The 19,300-nt window shown below is 42.8% G+C and overlaps 1 protein-coding gene across 1 annotated transcript in view; it reads right to left on the bottom strand.

Annotated features, from left to right (window-relative positions):
• Positions 1 to 19,300, bottom strand: part of RTF2 (replication termination factor 2) — a 416,662-nt gene that overhangs the window by 300,357 nt on the left and 97,005 nt on the right. The window contains exon 4 of the mRNA XM_078652002.1: positions 15,530 to 15,669. Coding sequence (XP_078508128.1) covers positions 15,530 to 15,669 — 140 coding nt within the window. The remainder of the gene's footprint in view (positions 1 to 15,529; positions 15,670 to 19,300) is intronic.

Here is a 19,300-nt window from a genome sequence, read left to right on the forward strand (position 1 = left end):
ATCCTCCAAAACCTCGCAGGAGGGAACTCCGATGTATGGTTCTTGGTCAAGTCAACGTTGAAGGATAAAAACAGTTCCATAATATTGTGCATCTAATCTTTGTTCCATAAAGAAACCTGATCTGCAAATAGACATAATATCATCCTGTCTGAAAAATGGGAGACAGTGATGAAGAAAGAGAGGCAGTTAGATTAGCAGCTGAAATAGCAGCAGCAGATACTGCACTAAAGGATGCAGACGCGGATATAATACTCATTCCGGTCAGCAAAAGAAGATCTATAACCTTAAAACTTATAGAAAATGGACTGACACCTAGAGGTGGCACAGTCATATTCGTAATCGAGGCACACGAATATCGGCAGACAGAGGTATACTATTCATGGATACATTTTCCAGCAGCAAATGCTGTAACAAAGTACTTCCACTATTACAAAGTAGAGGAACCTCCTAATGAGTACACTCCTTTCGAGGAGGTGGAAGTACCACTCAAATTCCAAGAGCATTTGCTCTTATTTGATGGCGCCCTAATACACAATAATCACATTACAAGGCTCGGTCCTTTAGGAAGACCAGGAGCAACGTGGCCGGTCTTAGCCGGATACACACCACATCCAGACATCGAAAGAATGCCTGCAGCAGAGCTATTAATACAGCTAAAACAACTACTAAAAATTCATAGACAATTAGTTCAGTATGTAATGCAGACTTCAACAATTCAGCCAGCGATTAAACTTCCGCAGCTGACCCCTCACCAGGGGAACACAAATAAAATTACACCACAGAACATCCAATCCTGCCTAGGTAAAGTTCCAGCTAAACGGGAACAAATACCATTCTGGTTGGCACAGAAAATCACCCAAATAGAGGCGGTGTTTCCTGACACCACCCCGCTGGAAAAACACAGGATTCTGACTATATGTCTCCCAATGGGAATCGCACCACACATTGAGGACTGTGACACTTGGGGTACAGTCTTTGCTTCCATCTACACAAAAACGCACGGTGTCCCATCCATTTCGGTGATACCAGATGTGCTAAAACAAATTCAAGATGAATACGGTCCAGAACCTGCTTTAACTCTTGGTATGAAATTACTGAAAGACTTCAAGCAGGTCTCGGCTATATTATTAGCCAACATAAAAGGTGAAGCAGCAAACGTGGCGATCCGCCAGAGGTTAAAAGAGACAGATATAGCAGACCAACCAGCTGAAATTGCCAGAATCATAGAAAAATCCTATGAAGAACTAGGCAGAGATAGTCTAGGTGGAATACCAGTAAAACCGCAACTGACTACAAGTCCAGAAAAAATATTTTTTAATAATAATAATTCACCAAAAAAGAACTGGGATGGAAACAAACAATCCAATCCTAAAGAAAAGAAATTCCAGTCCCGAGGAAGGTCTCCTAGGCGAAGAGAGAAATCTCCAAACTTAAGACAGAGGTCACCGCAGAGTGACCCCTCTGGGAATAGATATAACCTTAGAAATAGGGATAATATTAAAAAACCTGATAGATATCAAGACATTGATACACGTCCCTCTCAATCTTTTCAGAATTCCTCGCAGAAATCGGAAAGAAGAGGACGATCAGAAGAGCACGCCAAGTCCAAAGACAAGGAACCTGCTCAACTTAAAAAGAAATTACAATTTCCAAAAAAGAAGGTAGCCAGTATCAAGGTAGTTAAAAATGCCGAGAATACTGAGGACACAACTGAAAAACGGAGAATGGGCTCAGACAATGCTAGACAGCGCAGCAGAGGTGAGCATAGCTCGCAAAGTCCTTATGAATCATCTGGAGACAGTGGACACGAATGAATACCTTCAAGTGGAAACTGCAGACACCAGAGTTAGCAAGCCCCACAAGATATACGAGATAACATTACGTATAGAGGGAGATAAGACTAGGAAAATAAGGGGACTATTTTGGGATAACCTCTCCAAAGGCTATGACATCCTTCTAGCTGAAAAAGACTGGCCACCAGAGTTTGTCAGGGAGTGCCCTCATGGCGAAGAAGTAATTATGCCTGCCTTCTCGAATCAAATACCGATTCATAAAAAATACACACTTGCTAGAAAGTGGGCAGTGGCCTTAGCACCTGCTTTATATAAAAATCATGTAGGATGGGATGAGGATTCTCCTCCTCACAAAATCCAGTTAAAATCACAACCAACTGCACAAAGGCAGTACCCAATTAAGCAAGAAGCTAAAAAACAAGTAAATGAAATACTAGATCAGCTAGAATACCAGGGGGTGATTGAAACTTGCACCTCACAAATGAACAATCCTTTGTTTCCGGTCTCCAAACCAGACAATTCGTACCGTCTAGTTTTGGATTACCAACACCTTAACACATGTTGCAAAACCTTTGCAGTGCAAAACTCACACAGTGCTGCACTAATGAATAACATAGTGCGCAAAAAATACAAAACAACCTTGGACATCTCCAATGGATTCTTTTGTCAAAACATAGCACCAGAGAGCAGATCTTTAACTGCATTCTCAGTAAATGGCACTCAAAAACAATTCTGTCGGTTAGCCCAGGGGTACAAGAACAGCCCAGGGGTATTCTCAGCGAGAGTAACAGAATTACTACAACTATATGATGATGAAGCATTATCTTATGTCGATGACATTTACTTAACAGATGATGACTTGGAGACTCACTTGAAAAGGGTGAACACCATAATACTTGGGTTCGCTGCAGAGGGTTACAAATTCAACTTCAAAAAATCCAGAATTGCCCATCTAAAAGTCCTATTCTTAGGATATGAGTTATCAAGTGAAGGCAAAAGCCTGGCAGACAATTTCCTAGAGAAATGTGCCGTAATCCAAGCTCCTAAAACACTAAAAAACCTACAGTCAATTCTAGGCTTCCTAAATTTCGGAAGAACTTACATTGCAAATTACGCAGAAAGGGTCAAACCCCTTTACGATCTAATTAAACCAGACTTTAAAAGATCCAGTTGGACTCAAACACACACAGAAATTTTGAGATCCTTACAAACAGACATGCTAATTAAAACAAAATTAGAAACCCGTGATAATACACGCAACCTTGTGATCCGAGTCATCCCAGGGAGATGCGGATTCACATACCTAACCTCTAATGAGGGAGATAAGGTACCAATTGCATTCAAATCACACATGTACACAGAAGCTGAACAGAAATTCAGTAATACAGGAAAAATCATTCGTGCAGTTCAAACCGCAATAGCTAGAGAAAAAGACATAGCTGACGGTAGACATATCATAGTCAGAACAGCAGAATCAGCCTTTGAGGCACTAACAACACCGTGTAATTTACCAACAACAACATTGAATCCGGAATGGATACAATGGGTGAATTCAATCACAACGGACAAAGTATACTACTACTTTGATCCAGAACTAGAAGAATTAAAAAATCTAAAATATGAAAAAACGTATCCTCTGCCAATCGACATTCTTCCTCTACGACATTACGCCTGTGTAATCTACACAGACGGACATGCTCAACCCTCCGTTTGGGGAGAACATGCATACAACCCCACATGTGAGATTACAAAAGAAGTGTGGCGCGGAGGTAAACTAAAACCTCTATTAACAAAATCACACTCAGTAGAAACTAATTCAGAACTACAAACTGAAATAATAGCTTTGAAAATGGCGCTAGATAATGCGGATCGCGAATTCCCGACACTTATAGTGTCAGATTCATATTACTGCGTCAAAGCATATAACAAGGATTTGCAGACATGGATTCAGAACGGTTACAAAGATGACACAGATGCACCAATAAAGCAGAGACTACTCTGGGAACAAGTAGCTCTTTTGAAAAAAGAACTACCAAAGACTCACGTGACACACTCACTGAGTCATCAGCGTGATGGCGTTCACGTTGTAGGGAATTCATTGGCTGAAGCAGCCGCAGCGGCAGCCACTAAATCGGCTCCCGTAGATCGAAAAAAGCGTACATTAAAATACATTGACGGTGAAACATTGCTGGCAGTGAAAACGTCATCAAACGGCGACTGCTCAGCACTACCGATCAACTATCCACTCAATTATACATACATAATCGATGCAAACTTCGTCCCTTTTGCTCGAATCCCTGGAGTGGGGGATAGAGTGATTCCAAACATGGACAGGAGAAACTTGTTAATCGCAGACGCACACATGGGCGAGGGTCACAGACACCTTAAATTAAAAGATTCTCTGGAAGAATTACAATCACGGTACTGGTGGCCAGGCATGAGCCTGCACTACACCATGTTTGTAAAAAACTGCCCAAACTGCAACAGAGATCGCAGAGGGGAGAGAAGCAGTTTAATACCTCGTCGAATATAATATTACCAGCAAAAAGAATGGCTTGCGATTAACATATACAGGCTAGTTTCCACTTATAATGTAGATCCACAGCACTCGGCTGACGTCCGTACTATTATACAAGATTTGCGAGTCTAAATGGCATATACGCTAAGAGCATGCTACGTTCGACCATTTCTTTCACTCAGGCAAACCAGCCTGGGGGGGAAACATGGCCAAATGAGCACAGCCCAGCGGGAATCTTCTCACTTCCTTCCTGAGGGTATGGGATGGTGTAAAGAAAAAACCAAGGCAGAAAGCAATCTATAATAGAAAGGATATTAGGTTCGGGAGCTGGGTGGGTCAAACATCTAATAAGTGTCCAACGTAGTCTAAATAACTTGCCAAGAAATTCTCTGAAGGGATTCAGTCCGTACGAATTATTATTCGGAACTAGGATGTTGATCTCTGACCTTGATAGTCAGACTTCAGTGGTAATAGAAAAAACCTTTGATGTCAAAGACCGTTTGGCTATTTTGCAGGACTTAAACAAAACAAGAAAAGACCTGAGCAACATACAGTTGAAACAACAGCCAACAACCACCGAAGAATCACCACCTGTCCCAGCAAGACCTGTCTGGATTCCAAAAGTCGGGGATCTAGTCAGGGAGAAGATCGCGGTAAAGAAGGAATTTGGGCCTTCTTACAGAAAAGCAGTTCCTGTCTTGTCTGTCAACGGGACAAGATCAGTTGTACTACCGCCACTTGCTGGAAAAAAGGAGAACCGAGTTGTATCCATCGACCTGGTAAAACCACAACATGTGGCCGATAACAAACAGTAGGCCAAGTGGACTCCCAATAAGTAGCAGAACACCAAGGTTTGCTACCAGTACAGAGGTCCTATCAAAGAGGCTCATCACATTCGAAACGCCTACAGAAGAACAACAAGGACTATGCAACAATGCAATAGAACTAAGACCTCTGAAAACCCAAATAAAAACATTTAGCAGAGACACACCAATCTATACTGAAGTACCAAGTGACAATGCAAAAAACAAAAATCCTGAACCAATTGGAACAATTGACAGAACTGCATCTGGTTACTTCATCAACTTCGATGATTCCTCTGAAGGCTTCAGTGAACCAAAGACACAGCCATCATCAAAATCCTTTAAAGACAAAGCTAAGGAACTTTTGAAACAACTGAAAGAAACATATCTGGTTTCTCCATGGATTGAATTTTGGGTGGGTTTTGGTGCATTTATCCTCATACTTTGGCTCATCATGGTATTTACTTTGGGACGCTTCATTGAGGGAAAATATGCTAAAATGGACACAGCAAGTCAGAACATCAACTTGGTCCTCAAACCACACACATCTTCACACGTCGAGAAAAGAGAACTTTCTCCAGAACTTTCTTCAGCCAACTTCACAGCCAATCCGATACCTGGTGGGGTAGCCTGGGACAACACTGACTATGAAATTTATGGTCCGGTCGAGATCCTGAAATATCCACACCAAATCAAGATCTCCTTGAGTGACTTTGCAAAACCAAACTCATTTGCTGATGATTGGGACTTTGAAAGTATTAACAATATGATGTCTGACTTAGTAATGTCTGCTAAATTTACAAAACATGATTATTTGCAAGGTTCTACAAATTATGATAGTATGTATTGCTATAACCATTATGGTAACCATTTCTTGCATAAATCTGCACAACCTAGAAATGTTTTAAATTATAATCAATGGGAACATTGTGCTACACCTCCAAAAGGGAGCTCTAGAACCGTTTATGACAAATATTCATATTTTTCAGGTTTTAACATAACTAATGCTGAAACATTTTATTACAAATTGTCAAACAAGACAGGGATGAAAACCATGATAACCAACACAAAATTGATATATTCAGATTCATTCTTTGAATAAATGAATACTTTTGGATTTGATTATTGGGACAAAAATGTTGATTTGAAAAGTGTTTGGGGTACAAAAGAATGGCAAGTACAGGGTTTAGAAGCTTTGTTTAGAGCCTGCATGATCCCAGAACAAATGATATTTTTAAATGACACTGTTCAACAAACCACCTGTCTTGGCTTAGCCAAAATCAAAGATTTAAATAACCCGTCTATTCCAAAGCCAACAATGTTTAGCAATAACTCTGATACAGATGAAGGAATAGACAAACCATATACTTAACCAAAACAGAACACATCCTGATTGGAAACAATGGTTGATCTGGCCCACAGATACAAATAACTGTCAAGATAGATTCCTGAATAAAACACAGGGTTTCAAAATGACCAGGACAGGCCCTAGATATCCCCAAAGACATCACCCAGGGATAATAACAACCTACAGTGTGGGCAAATTATGCCTTCAATGGCTACAGACTTCCACACTGCCTGAAATTAAGCAACACCTAACTTTACTTACTGATGGTGCTGACTTGCGTGATTTCATACTGGGACCACGCAAACAGCGTCAAAAGCGTTTCATAGCAGCCTCTGTATATGCAGCATACAATGAGGCCTGGAAGGTTACTCAAATTGAGACAGCAGAAAGAATACGGGAAATTGACCGTATTAATTTGGAAAAATCACTTTCTGTAGTGGACAATGGGTTAATGACTCTGTCCTCCAGAATTTTTTCATTGGACAGCATTGTGTCTTCAGCAAACGATATATTATCGCAAGACTTACTGTTATTACAACATGGTCAGTCACAATTGCGTTCCATTGTACAGCTTGGCTGGACGTTACAAAATCTGCGTTCAGGCTATGTGCCTTGGCGTTTAATCAACACAACGTCACTATTCCAAATCTTTAACCTTACTGATAGACAAATCGGTATGGCGCAAAAGGGTGCTGATTATACAATCTTGAGCATTGAAAAACTAGAAAGATTACCAATGACAATGTCAGAACGACCTGTCAGTGAATGGATAATACACGGAATCATAAATATTCCAATCTCAACCTTCAGGTTTCAATACTGCCAAAAATATATACAGGCTGGCATGTACGAGAAATTGGGAAAGGGGTACCTTAAAACAACTTGGAACCTACCCTATTCACATGCATGTGTCAGTAATAAAGGACAGAAAGTGTTTCTTAGTGGCAACAATTGTGCTATGTCACTAAGCGGCACGCTTCTGTGTAACGGAATTAGTTTGCACGGAGCCTGTGAAGGGAATTCATACAACCTTTCATGTCACCAGCAAGGCGCACCTGTAACAGAAATAGAACCATTCTTTCAAAGACTCTATAATGGGAGTTACATTCTTATTGTAGACCGCAGATGTTGCAGTCTTATGCCCGGGACTCCTTATCTAGTAACTACAACAGCGAAGGTCAAGTGCTGTGGACGTTCTTTGTTCCCCAGCTCCTTTCCAGACAGGGAGGCAAGGGCATGGCCCAGTTTGAAAATTACTTCTATTCGAATAGACACTTTAAGCAGAATGAAAACAGTGCTTCTTCAGACGCCTACAAGGCTCACGTCATCAAAAGAAACGTATGATCTACAAGTCGCAAGGACGACTGCAGAGATACATACATTATTATCAACTAATTCCCCCGTACATTTCGCGGAAATCCTGAGCGAAATCTTAAATATTTCTGATACCACTGGGGTCTCAAAGGTATTTAAGACAGTATTTTCGATGGCATTAACACCATTCAAAGCCATACTGGGTATTTTTCCAGATTTCGTCCATTCGATTTTTGGCGGACTTCCCCTGATCCTGGGACTAATTGCAGGAATCCTATTCCTAGTCCTTATTTTTCGTTATGGCAACCCATGTCACAGATCAAACTCTCGCGACAATGGAAGATACGATCCTAGCCATTGGATACCGGGACCGGATATCAAAAATCCTGGGACTCTCCCGGCTTAGAGACCTGAACATGACTTGGTTTCTATCATTTCGACCAATGTGGCAAAGGTGTGTTTTACCTGTACTAAGGTGTCTGCTATGCGGAGAAGAATGCGTGTTAGACACCTGTCTGACGCTACAATCGGATGCGCCAGTGGATGCAGATACACTGTTGGTTCCTACCAAGGTTCACGCTTTGTGCTGCCCTCAATGGCTGCCAATCCTGATGACGGCATTCCTGGAATCTTCACCACTACGATTGAAGAGTAGTGAAGTTCAAGATGAAAGCAACATCGAACAGGTACGACCTTCTGTCAGCAATGCGAATCAGAATGTCAATGGAGACAATCATGCGCACGAATGCATGGTTACCCCTATTTCCGACTTAGTGGAACTTTCCCATGAAGCTGTTGACAGTTTTTTCGAAAGCCTGAATGATATGATGTTCTCTCCGGAACAGAAATAGAGACTTTTGAGTAAACTCGCACACGGCGTTCCCTGAATTCGGCCTTCAACTTTAAAAATAAAGTCACATGAACAATTACAATCCAGTTCACGGACAGCAATTTTTTCAGCATGCCCCTTAAAATATTTTTCTACATATTTTTTTCCGGGACACTGATCTTCTGCTTAAAGTAAGAAACTATTCCTAGAGAACTAAGATTTCTATTTTTAGATACTTTATATAGACTTTAGCTGCCCGCTGGTAGGTTCACAAATATTTTATTATGTGATGAAATGGTCTCGGACTTCCTTTCTGTATAGCCATATTAAGAGCCATTTCATGTGTATTTCTCATATACCAAAAAGCAATAATGCATAACAATGCGTGTTTACTTTTGCATTTAATTCATAGCTTAAGTGCATACAATATATATGACTGCAATTTTTCAGTATATTTGAAAATTTCGAAATGCATTTATGTATTTTGGGGTGGTAAGGTATACACTATACTCTATAGTATGTTGTACTATGTTATACTATGCATAGATTAGTAGATATGACCATAGTTAGCGTGGAGTGGGTGTCGTGTATTTCTATAGGTTCTGAATCGATCCCCCTATTCCTGACCCTATTCTGGTTAAACTAACTATCAAGTTAACTAACAGTCAGCCCATGAGGCAAGAAATCCCCCATGATGCAGATACCGTTATCTGACGCAGTCACACTACGGCACAGGAACGTGTTATCTGATTAGGTCATAACGCTTGAGATCTAATTAGACAAGCGACATTCCTCCAGCCCCTGATAAGGCATACGACGTTCTCATAACAAATCAAACCTATGACAACCTGGATAATCCGTGCGGCCATTGTTTTGATTTCACAGAGAACTTTTGCAAAAGAATGTGCTAACGAGCAAGTCGTATGACATCTTTATTGACGTACCTATGTCCATCCTTACGTCAATCTCGGCACCTTTAAGGTATAAATATTGCCGACCTTGCCCTATGCAAACACACGCGTGGTGACAAGACGGAGCAGCCATACTTGCCGAAGCCGAGAGCAGAAGCAGACCCCGCTGGCAGCAGCCCCGCCTTCCTGACGCGCTGAGAGACGCGCTGCTATCTCAAGCCGAGAGACCCAGCACCGGCGCTTCTGGGCAGCCCTCGCAGGCAGCCTGGAATATCGAGAGCAGAGAAAGAGATACCATTCCTCATTCATCCTAAATTCCAGGTACAGAACTGAATAACCCCTCACAGAGAATTCTTTAGTTATTCACTTGGCAAAAACAAACTTAACTTAAACTGTAACTTTCTATTCCCGCCCACGCATTAGACTTGGGTCAGGTACACGGGGTAGGCGTATTTAGAAACACCAGTTGAGTACGTTTAGTCAAATGTATATGTGTATGTAAATATATTTTAATCATTTTAAACATCATATGGCTCAGAAACCATATCAATGTTTTTACAGTATTATTTTATACTATTGCTTCTAATGTATGCACTTTACTTAACTATAAGTATTGCAATAATATCGATCCATTTCTCATGTATGAGAAAAGAGACTGATCAATAAATAACATCTTTTATTGAACACGCCCGTCTCTTCCTTTTCTCTACATTCTGATGAGACTAAGAATGCACGTACTGACTGAGTAAAATAATTGCCTTGTGCTCACACGACTCTTGAGATTGACTCTTGATTAGGGGAGAGCAAAGTTGTCATGTTCTATGGTTGTCAGAAACTAAATCCCTTCTTGTCTAATCAGGGAAGTTAATCCTTCCTTGAACATTCGAGAAAGTTTCTAGCGAACTCTGAGCTTAGCTGGCAAACCCAAAAATTAAGTCTAGTATCGACAGTAGTAGACCTAGTTAACGTCTGGTCTAGGCCTTTACTGCTGTAGGTACTATTCCAATGCGCAGAGCCTATTGGGAAAATAGGAGCTACACTACAATTGCAGACTGCGTTACATGATGCAATCCATATGTGAAAACACAACATGGCACACTCACAGTGTGTAGTGTAGTTCCTATATTCCCAATATGCTCTGCGCATTTGAATAATATACACTATAGATTTGATATAGGACTGAGGTCAGTATGTCTCCATCGAGTATTTTAAACTTAATTGTATGTGTGCCAGCTAACTCAGAGGTCACTAGAAACTTTCTTGAATAAACAAGAAGGGATTAGTCTCTGACAACCGCATAAACTTGACAACTTTGTTTCCCCTAGAATCGAAACGATATCTTCAGAGTCGTGGAAACAATAGATAACTAGTTCACTCAGTCAATCGTGCATGCTTCTTTTCTACAGAGTTGCATAGAGATAGAGAGACGGGTGTTTCAACAAAAAGGGTTTATTGAACAGTCTTCTTTCTCATGCAAGAGAGGTGAACTGCTACAATCATTAGACAGAATGCAAAGTATAATGCGTACAGCGTAAACAGTAATATGCAATAATACTGTAATAGGATTGTCTGTTGCTATGACATATATAAAAATTCATTCATAAATATCACAGGCTGAAATACTCAACTGGTGCTTCTAAAATACACCTACCCCAGTGTACCTAACCTAGGTCTAGTACAAGGGAAGAAGTAGGTGCTGTCTTTAGCATAGGTGTAGTTTTGCCAAGAATTGCCAAAGGTTTCTCTAGGTTCTAATCAGCTCCATACATTAGAATGAGAGAGGTTGGTATCTCTTTCTCGGGACTCGATTTCCCAACACCCCGCAAGGGGAGTAAAAAACACCGGAGCTAGATTCTCGGCAGGAGGATGACAGCTTCTGGTCAGTGCGTTAGCTGGAGAGTTGGCTTCCTTCGGCACTTGCTGTAGCGAGCTGCGTCGTGCAAGTAGGTAGTCGAACTGCACCGAACTACACCGTGCTTTGCCATAGCAAGTGAAGGTATATTTATACCTTGAAGGTGTTTAGGAATGCCAGTATTGACTTAAAGTCAGGCATATGAACGTCACGAATGAACCCCTAAGGAATAGATGTTCATGCATAATAAATGAGTTCTTAGAGAAATCAATATCCAAGCAAGGGGAAGTCCCTAACGGCTTAAAGTCTGGTTTTGCAAGAAATCGTTGTGACGTAGATGAACGGATGGAAGTAGCCATGCCTGTATTTGGGTAGCAAGGGCTATGCCTAAATAAGGACTGGATTTCTATGCCTATATAAGGGCAATGTGAATTATACCTATATAAGGGCATGAATCGGGAAATTCATTCGGAATCTAAATCGACATACAAGTGTGCTATGCCAAAGTCACTGCATATAATATATGTAAGTGATGCCTAAATAAGGCTATATCCCTGAAGCAGGGTGCATTATATTACATGTGAGGACATTTCTGCATGAGCAGATATGCCCCTGTGCTGTCTAGTTCAATTATTAGACATAACAAGTGAACAGGGAAGTTCTCCAGCTTCATGATGGCTTTACTGAAAACTATGATGTTTGGAATCAAACACCTTGTATTAATAAATTGGCATTGTTGCTAGTACTAGATTTATTATGACATGCACCCATAGTGGACCTTAGAGGTGCCCCCTGAAAAACCTACTAGTATCTAGTGTGTAGCCTGAATGATATTGTTCAGCCTGCAACCACAGACAGGTTTCTGTAGGTGAGAGCCTGTGCTCTCCAAGGTCAGAAACAAAGCCTGCGCCGGGAGGAAGGTGTTCATACCTCCTCCAGCAGGATGACTAGTGGTTTAGCACATCAAGGTCAGGGGCTTCAAACCCTCTGCCACCTTTGATATGAGATCCCTGCTTCCACTAGAGCTGGGAGATGCCACCTCCTACTCTGAAGCCTATTTGGCACCAGCTTGTTGCACCACCAGGCTACCACACCCCTAAGGTGGGCTACCTGATGTACTCCACAAAAGAAGGGTTCCACCATCTTGATTTTGGTGGAATTAGGAATTCTGGGACAGGGTTGCTCACTCTCTACAGGAAGTGGTCATATAGTGGGTGTAGTGACCCTAGTTGTAAGAATCCCATTGGCTACTACCCTTCACTCCCTTGGCGCCCTTAGATTTAGTATTTAGGCAGTGGCGGCTCGCTGAGGGAGTGCTGCGGGGTGGTGCCCAGGAAAGTGGCAGGGTGGGGGGTAGTGGAGTCCGACATACGACAGACAGGAGTAAGGTAAGTAATTAAATAAATAATTTACCTTGCGCACGCTGCATCGCCGAGTTGGTTATGCAGCGTGCGCAAGGTAAATTGATTTATTTATTTAATTACTTACCTTACTCCTGTCCATCATATGTCGAACTCCACTACTCCCCTCCCTGCCCCTCCCCCTACCCCTGCCCCACTGGCCGCAGCTCTCCCTTGGCGAGCCGCCACTGTATTTAAGAGCTCCGCCCCCGACACCAGGAACTCCAATTCATCTGTCTGAAGGAAGATAACAAAGAGCTGAAGACGTGAGAACTGGGGACCAGCATCTACCTTGGTGCAAATCCCTGCCCGACTGCTGCTCTCCTCACAATCGTCAACACCAACTTGTCCAGAAGCGGAACAGCCTCCCCAAACCCTTGGAGGGCTGCCCAGCACTTCCTCGACAACATCTACCTTGGAGTTGTGGAGCCACTTCTCTGCACCAGCAGGCACCGACTGCAGCTGCCCGGTACAGCGTTCTGTTGACCCGCAGGCCACCTGAAGAACAGCACCCCAGTAAGAGGTCTTTGTGCTCCAGGAGGTCAGATTCATCACCCTGCCAAGTTTGGAGACTCTAGTTCCCCCAGGAGCCACCCGCATCAGAAGACGAGGTACCGGAGCCAGTTGCAAGCACCAAGGCTTGCTTGTGTTCAGTCGGAACACCACCAAAACTTACCTGCATGACGAGGGACTCCGAGAGAGGCCAGCCCCACACTGAGATTGGCCCTGCTGCGTTTCTTTTCCCTGTTCTGTAGGTACACCAAGACCGACGACAGCCTCTAGCTCACAGACCAGCTGGACAAAACACCTCTTCACAAGAGCTCCCCAGTCCAGGTTCACGTAAACGAACAGTGTCTCTGTGGTCCTGACACGCTCAAGAGCAGAACCCTTCCTTGGGTTCTGATGGACTGGTCCTCCAGTCTCCCCATTGCAGCCCTTTCTTACAGGCACTTTCCCCCTCTGACTTAAGGGTGTAGGGTTTGAGACTACCACCGCTTAATTGCACCCAGACACCCCAGGGCAGGTAAGCATGAACTGTGGTGCTTTTTGGACCTTTAAGTCATCTGTAAGTGTACCTATACAGTGATTGTTCCTCCCATAGGATAACATTAACATACTCAAGGCTCATGCCTCAAATCTGGCAGCTGTCATTTTCTACTGTTTTTACTGTGAAATTTGAGATCATCAAAAGTACTTACCTGACTCCAATGATCTTGGTGTCTAAAATTAAATCAAAATATATGCTGTTCTTCTAAATTGGTCTCAAGTTTCTTCTTGAGTGTGTGTCTCATTTATTGACTTCGTGTTAAGCATTTGTTGTGCACACAACCATCTGATAAGCCTAAACTGCTTGACCACACTACCACAAAAAAGAGCATTTGGGATTATTAATTTAAGACCTGTAAATCAAGAACGGTTGTCTGGAGCTTTTACCTCATTTTGGTACCCTATATAAAAAGCCAGCTTCCTACAGCGGGCTCATTCCAGTCATCCCCAAAACCCTCCCAGACAGTAAGGGTCCTGCTACAATATGTGAGTAAAACAGTTTTGGATCTTGTTAAGTAGGAGAGTGGCCAAGCAACTGCAGCCGGGCCTGCCTGGTGGTAGCTAGGTCCCAGAACGACCCCATCTGAAATAGGCAGACCTGCTGGGAGAAGAATCTCGACTCCTGGCTCTTATTGGAAGAAAGGGACTTGCACACGGCTCAAGGACTCCTGAATTGTACTGGCAACCAGAAATTGGAACTGCTCTTCAAGCTTCCTGTTTACCTGCTTCAGGGACACAAAAAGCAAAAGGACTCCTGACTCCAAGAGTGCCCAATTGGCTAAGGACCAGACTGTGGAGGGACCTGGTCCCAGAACCCTGCCCTGGGGTCTGAAGGACTCACCAGAAGTGCTTTCCGGATAGTAGGAGACTAACTTTAGAGATAAAACCAGTGTTTGGGACAACCCGCTTGGTGTATCGGACCCCCGCTGCATCGAGATCAACCGGAAATAGCGCCTACATCCCAGGCCATCCCAGTTTATCTAAAGAGATTTACTTTTTTCTAGGCTATTTTGCTCAGAAAAATGTTTTGAAATCCATATTTCCGAATTCCCTTAACCTATTTTCATGACTCTGTTGACTTGTTACCCATTTTATGTTTGTTTGTTCTTCCAAATGGGTTTGTGATTTGAATTGTGGTATTTTCTTTACTTTAAAATTGTTGGTAATGCTTGAACTTAGCATTCACTTCTGGATTGTATTTTGATCTTAACAGAGTGGGTTTATCAAGTTGGTTGGGTTACCTCCTTCCAAATGAATAACCCCATTCTGACAAAGACATTTTTGCAATGGTAGCATTTGCAAATAAGTTACAATGTGCTGTTTAATGTCATCTCTCTTTTTGGTCAAATATTCATCAAATAAATGCAAAATACAACAATAAGCCGATTCCGTCACTGCATTTGTGTATGGAGTTAGGTAAAACAGAAGGGTTTGAAGATTCTGTAAGCATATACAGCCACTGCTGCCGACTTTGGAACTGGGGAACCAGGTTTGAGGCTTGCGTCAGCTCAATATTCTATGATTCGCAGCAAAATCACTTGGTCTCCCTGTGCTTGAAAAAAATGAATACAAAATGAATGTGACCTTGTATAATGTTACTGGTGCTCATGTAAAACACTTCAATATCTGGGGATCAAGTTTGAGTGATGTAAAACCGCACAAAAAAATAAAAAAAGATTTTTACTGACACTAAGCACATCCCTTTTCAACTTACTTGTGTCTTCCATTCATTTCCAAGCCCACCACGGGGCAAATGAAGCGGGCACACTGGAGGTCATCGTATTTATCTCCTTTTGTGTTTCCTTTCTCACCCTGCCAGGCTGGGTTGTCTGTAAGTTTAAGCTCCATCACATGCTGCAAAACAAAATGTAAGATCTCTCTGTAGAAGTAGAAAGTACCAGCATGGACAAGTGTGCTAAAATAAGGAATACTTTATCAACACCAAACCCCCAAATCAAACATCCAGGAATACTGTTTATAATATAGAATGGTATTTTATCAGGGATTGCTTTCTACCTGACTGTACCAATAAATATAATGGGGATACTTTGTGTCACTCAGAATCTGGGTATGTAGTTATGAACTACAAAAAGTTCTGTTGGGTGAAATCCTCAACGGAAATTTAAAATAATGTTTTTCATTAAACATTAAATAGTAAAATAGCCTGTAAATGATCCTTCAAGCACGTGTGAAACATCTACTCAAAAACACTACTCTTTAAAGAAAAATGACTTATGAAAACCACTGACCGAACACAAGCATTAACTTGTTTTAAATATATATTTTTTTCATATATCAAAACATGTATATCCAACTCTTTTCATATTTCTCTTTTCAACGGCTGTCCAGAGATCATAAACAACAATACATCACATATACATAATGAAAATTACAAATCTCCCGGTGATCACATACACAAACGTGAGACCTTGAAACCACAAAAAATCAAAATGTTCCAAAAATGTTCTATTCAGGGTATCCTTATATCTTCTTTACATATTGCAAGGATAGCTGACAAAGGACATATCAAAATTTCGTCGACGTGTCGACCCGGTGATCAAGTGTTATTTACTATACATCACGGCGGGTCTTCCTCAGGACTAAAACAGACCAAAGGGCAGCCTTAAATGTATTCAAAGAAAGACACATATGGAGTGTCCAAAACGGTATCCATTGGTTATGTAACATGAAATCCTATACCCCAGCCGGGGTTTACTCGATGTGGGGATGGGTTATTATTACCCTCCTTCAATTGAATTCTGGGATGGAAGGCTGCCCTTTGGTCTGTTGTAGTCCTGAGAAAGATCTGCCATCATGTATAGTGAATAACACTTGATCACAGGGTTGAAAAGTCGACGAAATTGTGCTATGTCCTGTGTCAGCTAGACCTGGAATATTTAAAGAAGATTGTGCACCTTTGAGTATTACCTGCATATCTGTGTGCCCGGTCAGAACATCATTCCCGTCCCCGTTCCGCCGCGGCGTGTGCCGTTTGTTGCGGAGGGACAAGGAACACCGGAAGAGTTAGTAAAGCTCTGATTGGCCAGCGTCATCTCTCGGCCACGCTTCCTTCCACATTTAAAGACCTGTGTGACGCGGAAGCGAGCAGCGGCGGCACACCGAATGCAAGCCCGTCTGCGCCCGTCCGCGCCAGACCGTTGCCTGTTGCCCGGAACTCTGCCTGAGACCCGCCGCATGATAAGTACAGACAGTGAGGTAAACGGTGCTATAATGTTAACCTATACCAGCGGGGAATTAAAGAGTTGGAATCCAGGTAGATCGGCTGAGTCACAATCGAGCTCCCAGCCAACACAGTCACCTACATCCTCCAGGGAGCTCTCCCTACGGGAGGAACCTAGAAATCCCCCCACATACATAATAAAGGGCAAAACAGAGACCATATCGCTAACAATCGCGCCAACTTTACCAGTTAGGAATGACCTCGTAGAAGGTGCGAATATCACTGCACTCTACCTTAATGCTCGTTCTATACACAAGCATGCCACGGAGGTATGGAGCGTACTCGAAGCAGACAAACCGGAACTCTGCTTCCTTACAGAAACCTGGCTCCATAGTCTGGCGGCTTCTGACATAGGGGCTGCCTTTCCCTCTGAATACTTTGTCACAAGGCTGGACAGGGTAAGGAAAGGGGGGGGGTGGCTTAGCAATAGCAGCCAGAACCCCCATTGAGATCAAGCTACTAGAATCTCTGTCCAGTCCCACACTCGAAATCCTGATTATCAACATACAGCTCTCCCGTGTGGATAGCTGGCGAGGTGCGCTAGTGTACAAGCCCCCGGGTGCCAAAACAGGTTTTGTTAACCAACTGTTAGAAATAATAGTCACCCATGCCCTGACCACGGAGAATTTTATTCTATTAGGTGATTTAACTACCATGCAGAGCTTCCCCTAGATCCAGAGACATGCCTCCTAATAAAGACTATGGAAAGCTTGGGACTGTCTCAGCGAGTCAGAGGCCCCACTCATAGTGCGGGCCACACCCTTGATTTAATCTTTACTAGTTCACCTAAACTAAGTACTGCTGACCCCCTCCCAATGATCTGGACGGATCATTATCTTTTAAAGTTTAATCTCCCGAACAAGACCCCAGCTATTCCTGCGAGGGGCACAAAAGTGCGGATCCGCCCATTGCGGAAACTTACTCCGGAAGCATTTCTGGCTCATTTTAAGTACGTAAACAATCTGGCTCTTCCATTAGAGCAAAGGGTAGATAATTTGGAGACCTCCATTTTACAAGCTTTAGATCATGTCATTCCGGAAACTACTGTGAAAGCCAAATTGGTGGCATCCCCATGGTTTACCACCAAACTTAATATAGATAAATTGGCTAGTAGAGCTGCAGAGCGTAACTGGCGGAAAACTAAAACGGAGGAGAATAGAGCCAAATATAAGTTACTTCATTCAGGCTACATGAAAAATATAAAATTGGCAAAGAAGGAGTATCTAACTCAGCGTATAAAAACCTCAGCAAATTCTAGTAGGGAACTATATAAAATATTGAAGGAATTTACGTCCCCTCGCGCTGAACAATCCTTGTTTAGCCCCTCCCAAAAATGGGTTGAGTCAATGGTAGACTTTTTTGAGAATAAAATTAAGTTAATATATTCTGCTTTTCCCACTTCAGATCCTGACCAACCGATCCCAGATAGTAGCCCGGTGACGTCGCCATCCGCGATGATCGGTAGCCAATCACGGTCAAGGAGACTCTTGAAGGTCTTAGCAGAATAAAGTCAGGTTCCCCTATGGACCCTTTCCCGCCACGACATTGCATGAAAATCATGCCCTTGCTAGCCGAGTCCCTTACGGCCATCTTTAACACCTCTCTGGAGCAAGCTGAGGTACCTTCTAAGTGGAAGCATGCCCAAGTAAAGCCTATCCTGAAGAAGCCATCTGATGATCCTGCTCTGCCTTCCCATTATCGGCCAATATCATTATTGCCTTTTTTTGGTAAGGTGTTGGAACTTCTTGTGAACAACCGGCTGACGGCTTACATAGAAGCCAGTGGAGCTCTTAACCCCTCCCAGTCTGGCTTTTGGGCCGCGCACAGCACAGAGACGGCTGTAGTGGAGATTGTGGATAACATCAGACTCGCGGTGGATAGGGGCGACTCAGCTGTACTCATCCTCCTAGACCTCTCCGCAGCATTTGACACCATCTCCCACGGCATTTTGAAACATCCGCTGTGGGAGATTGGTGTCCAAGGAGGGGCACTGGGTTGCATTGAGGATTATCTTACTGGCCGCCTCACCACCGTTCGAGTCGACTCTCTGGTTGCCCGCAGCCGCCCTGTTACGGTGGGTGTGCCTCAAGGCTCGATTCTGAGCCGCTGCTCTTTAATCTGTACTGGACACCACTGGCTAAAATAATCAAATCTTTTGGCTTTGGAACAGTGTCATATGCAGACGACACGCAGCAGCTGATCACATGCGGCGTAGATCCCGCCGATACTTGCGTACGTTTAAAA

Source organism: Lissotriton helveticus, chromosome 7 (assembly GCF_964261635.1).
Source record: "Lissotriton helveticus chromosome 7, aLisHel1.1, whole genome shotgun sequence".
NCBI lineage: Eukaryota > Metazoa > Chordata > Amphibia > Caudata > Salamandridae > Lissotriton > Lissotriton helveticus.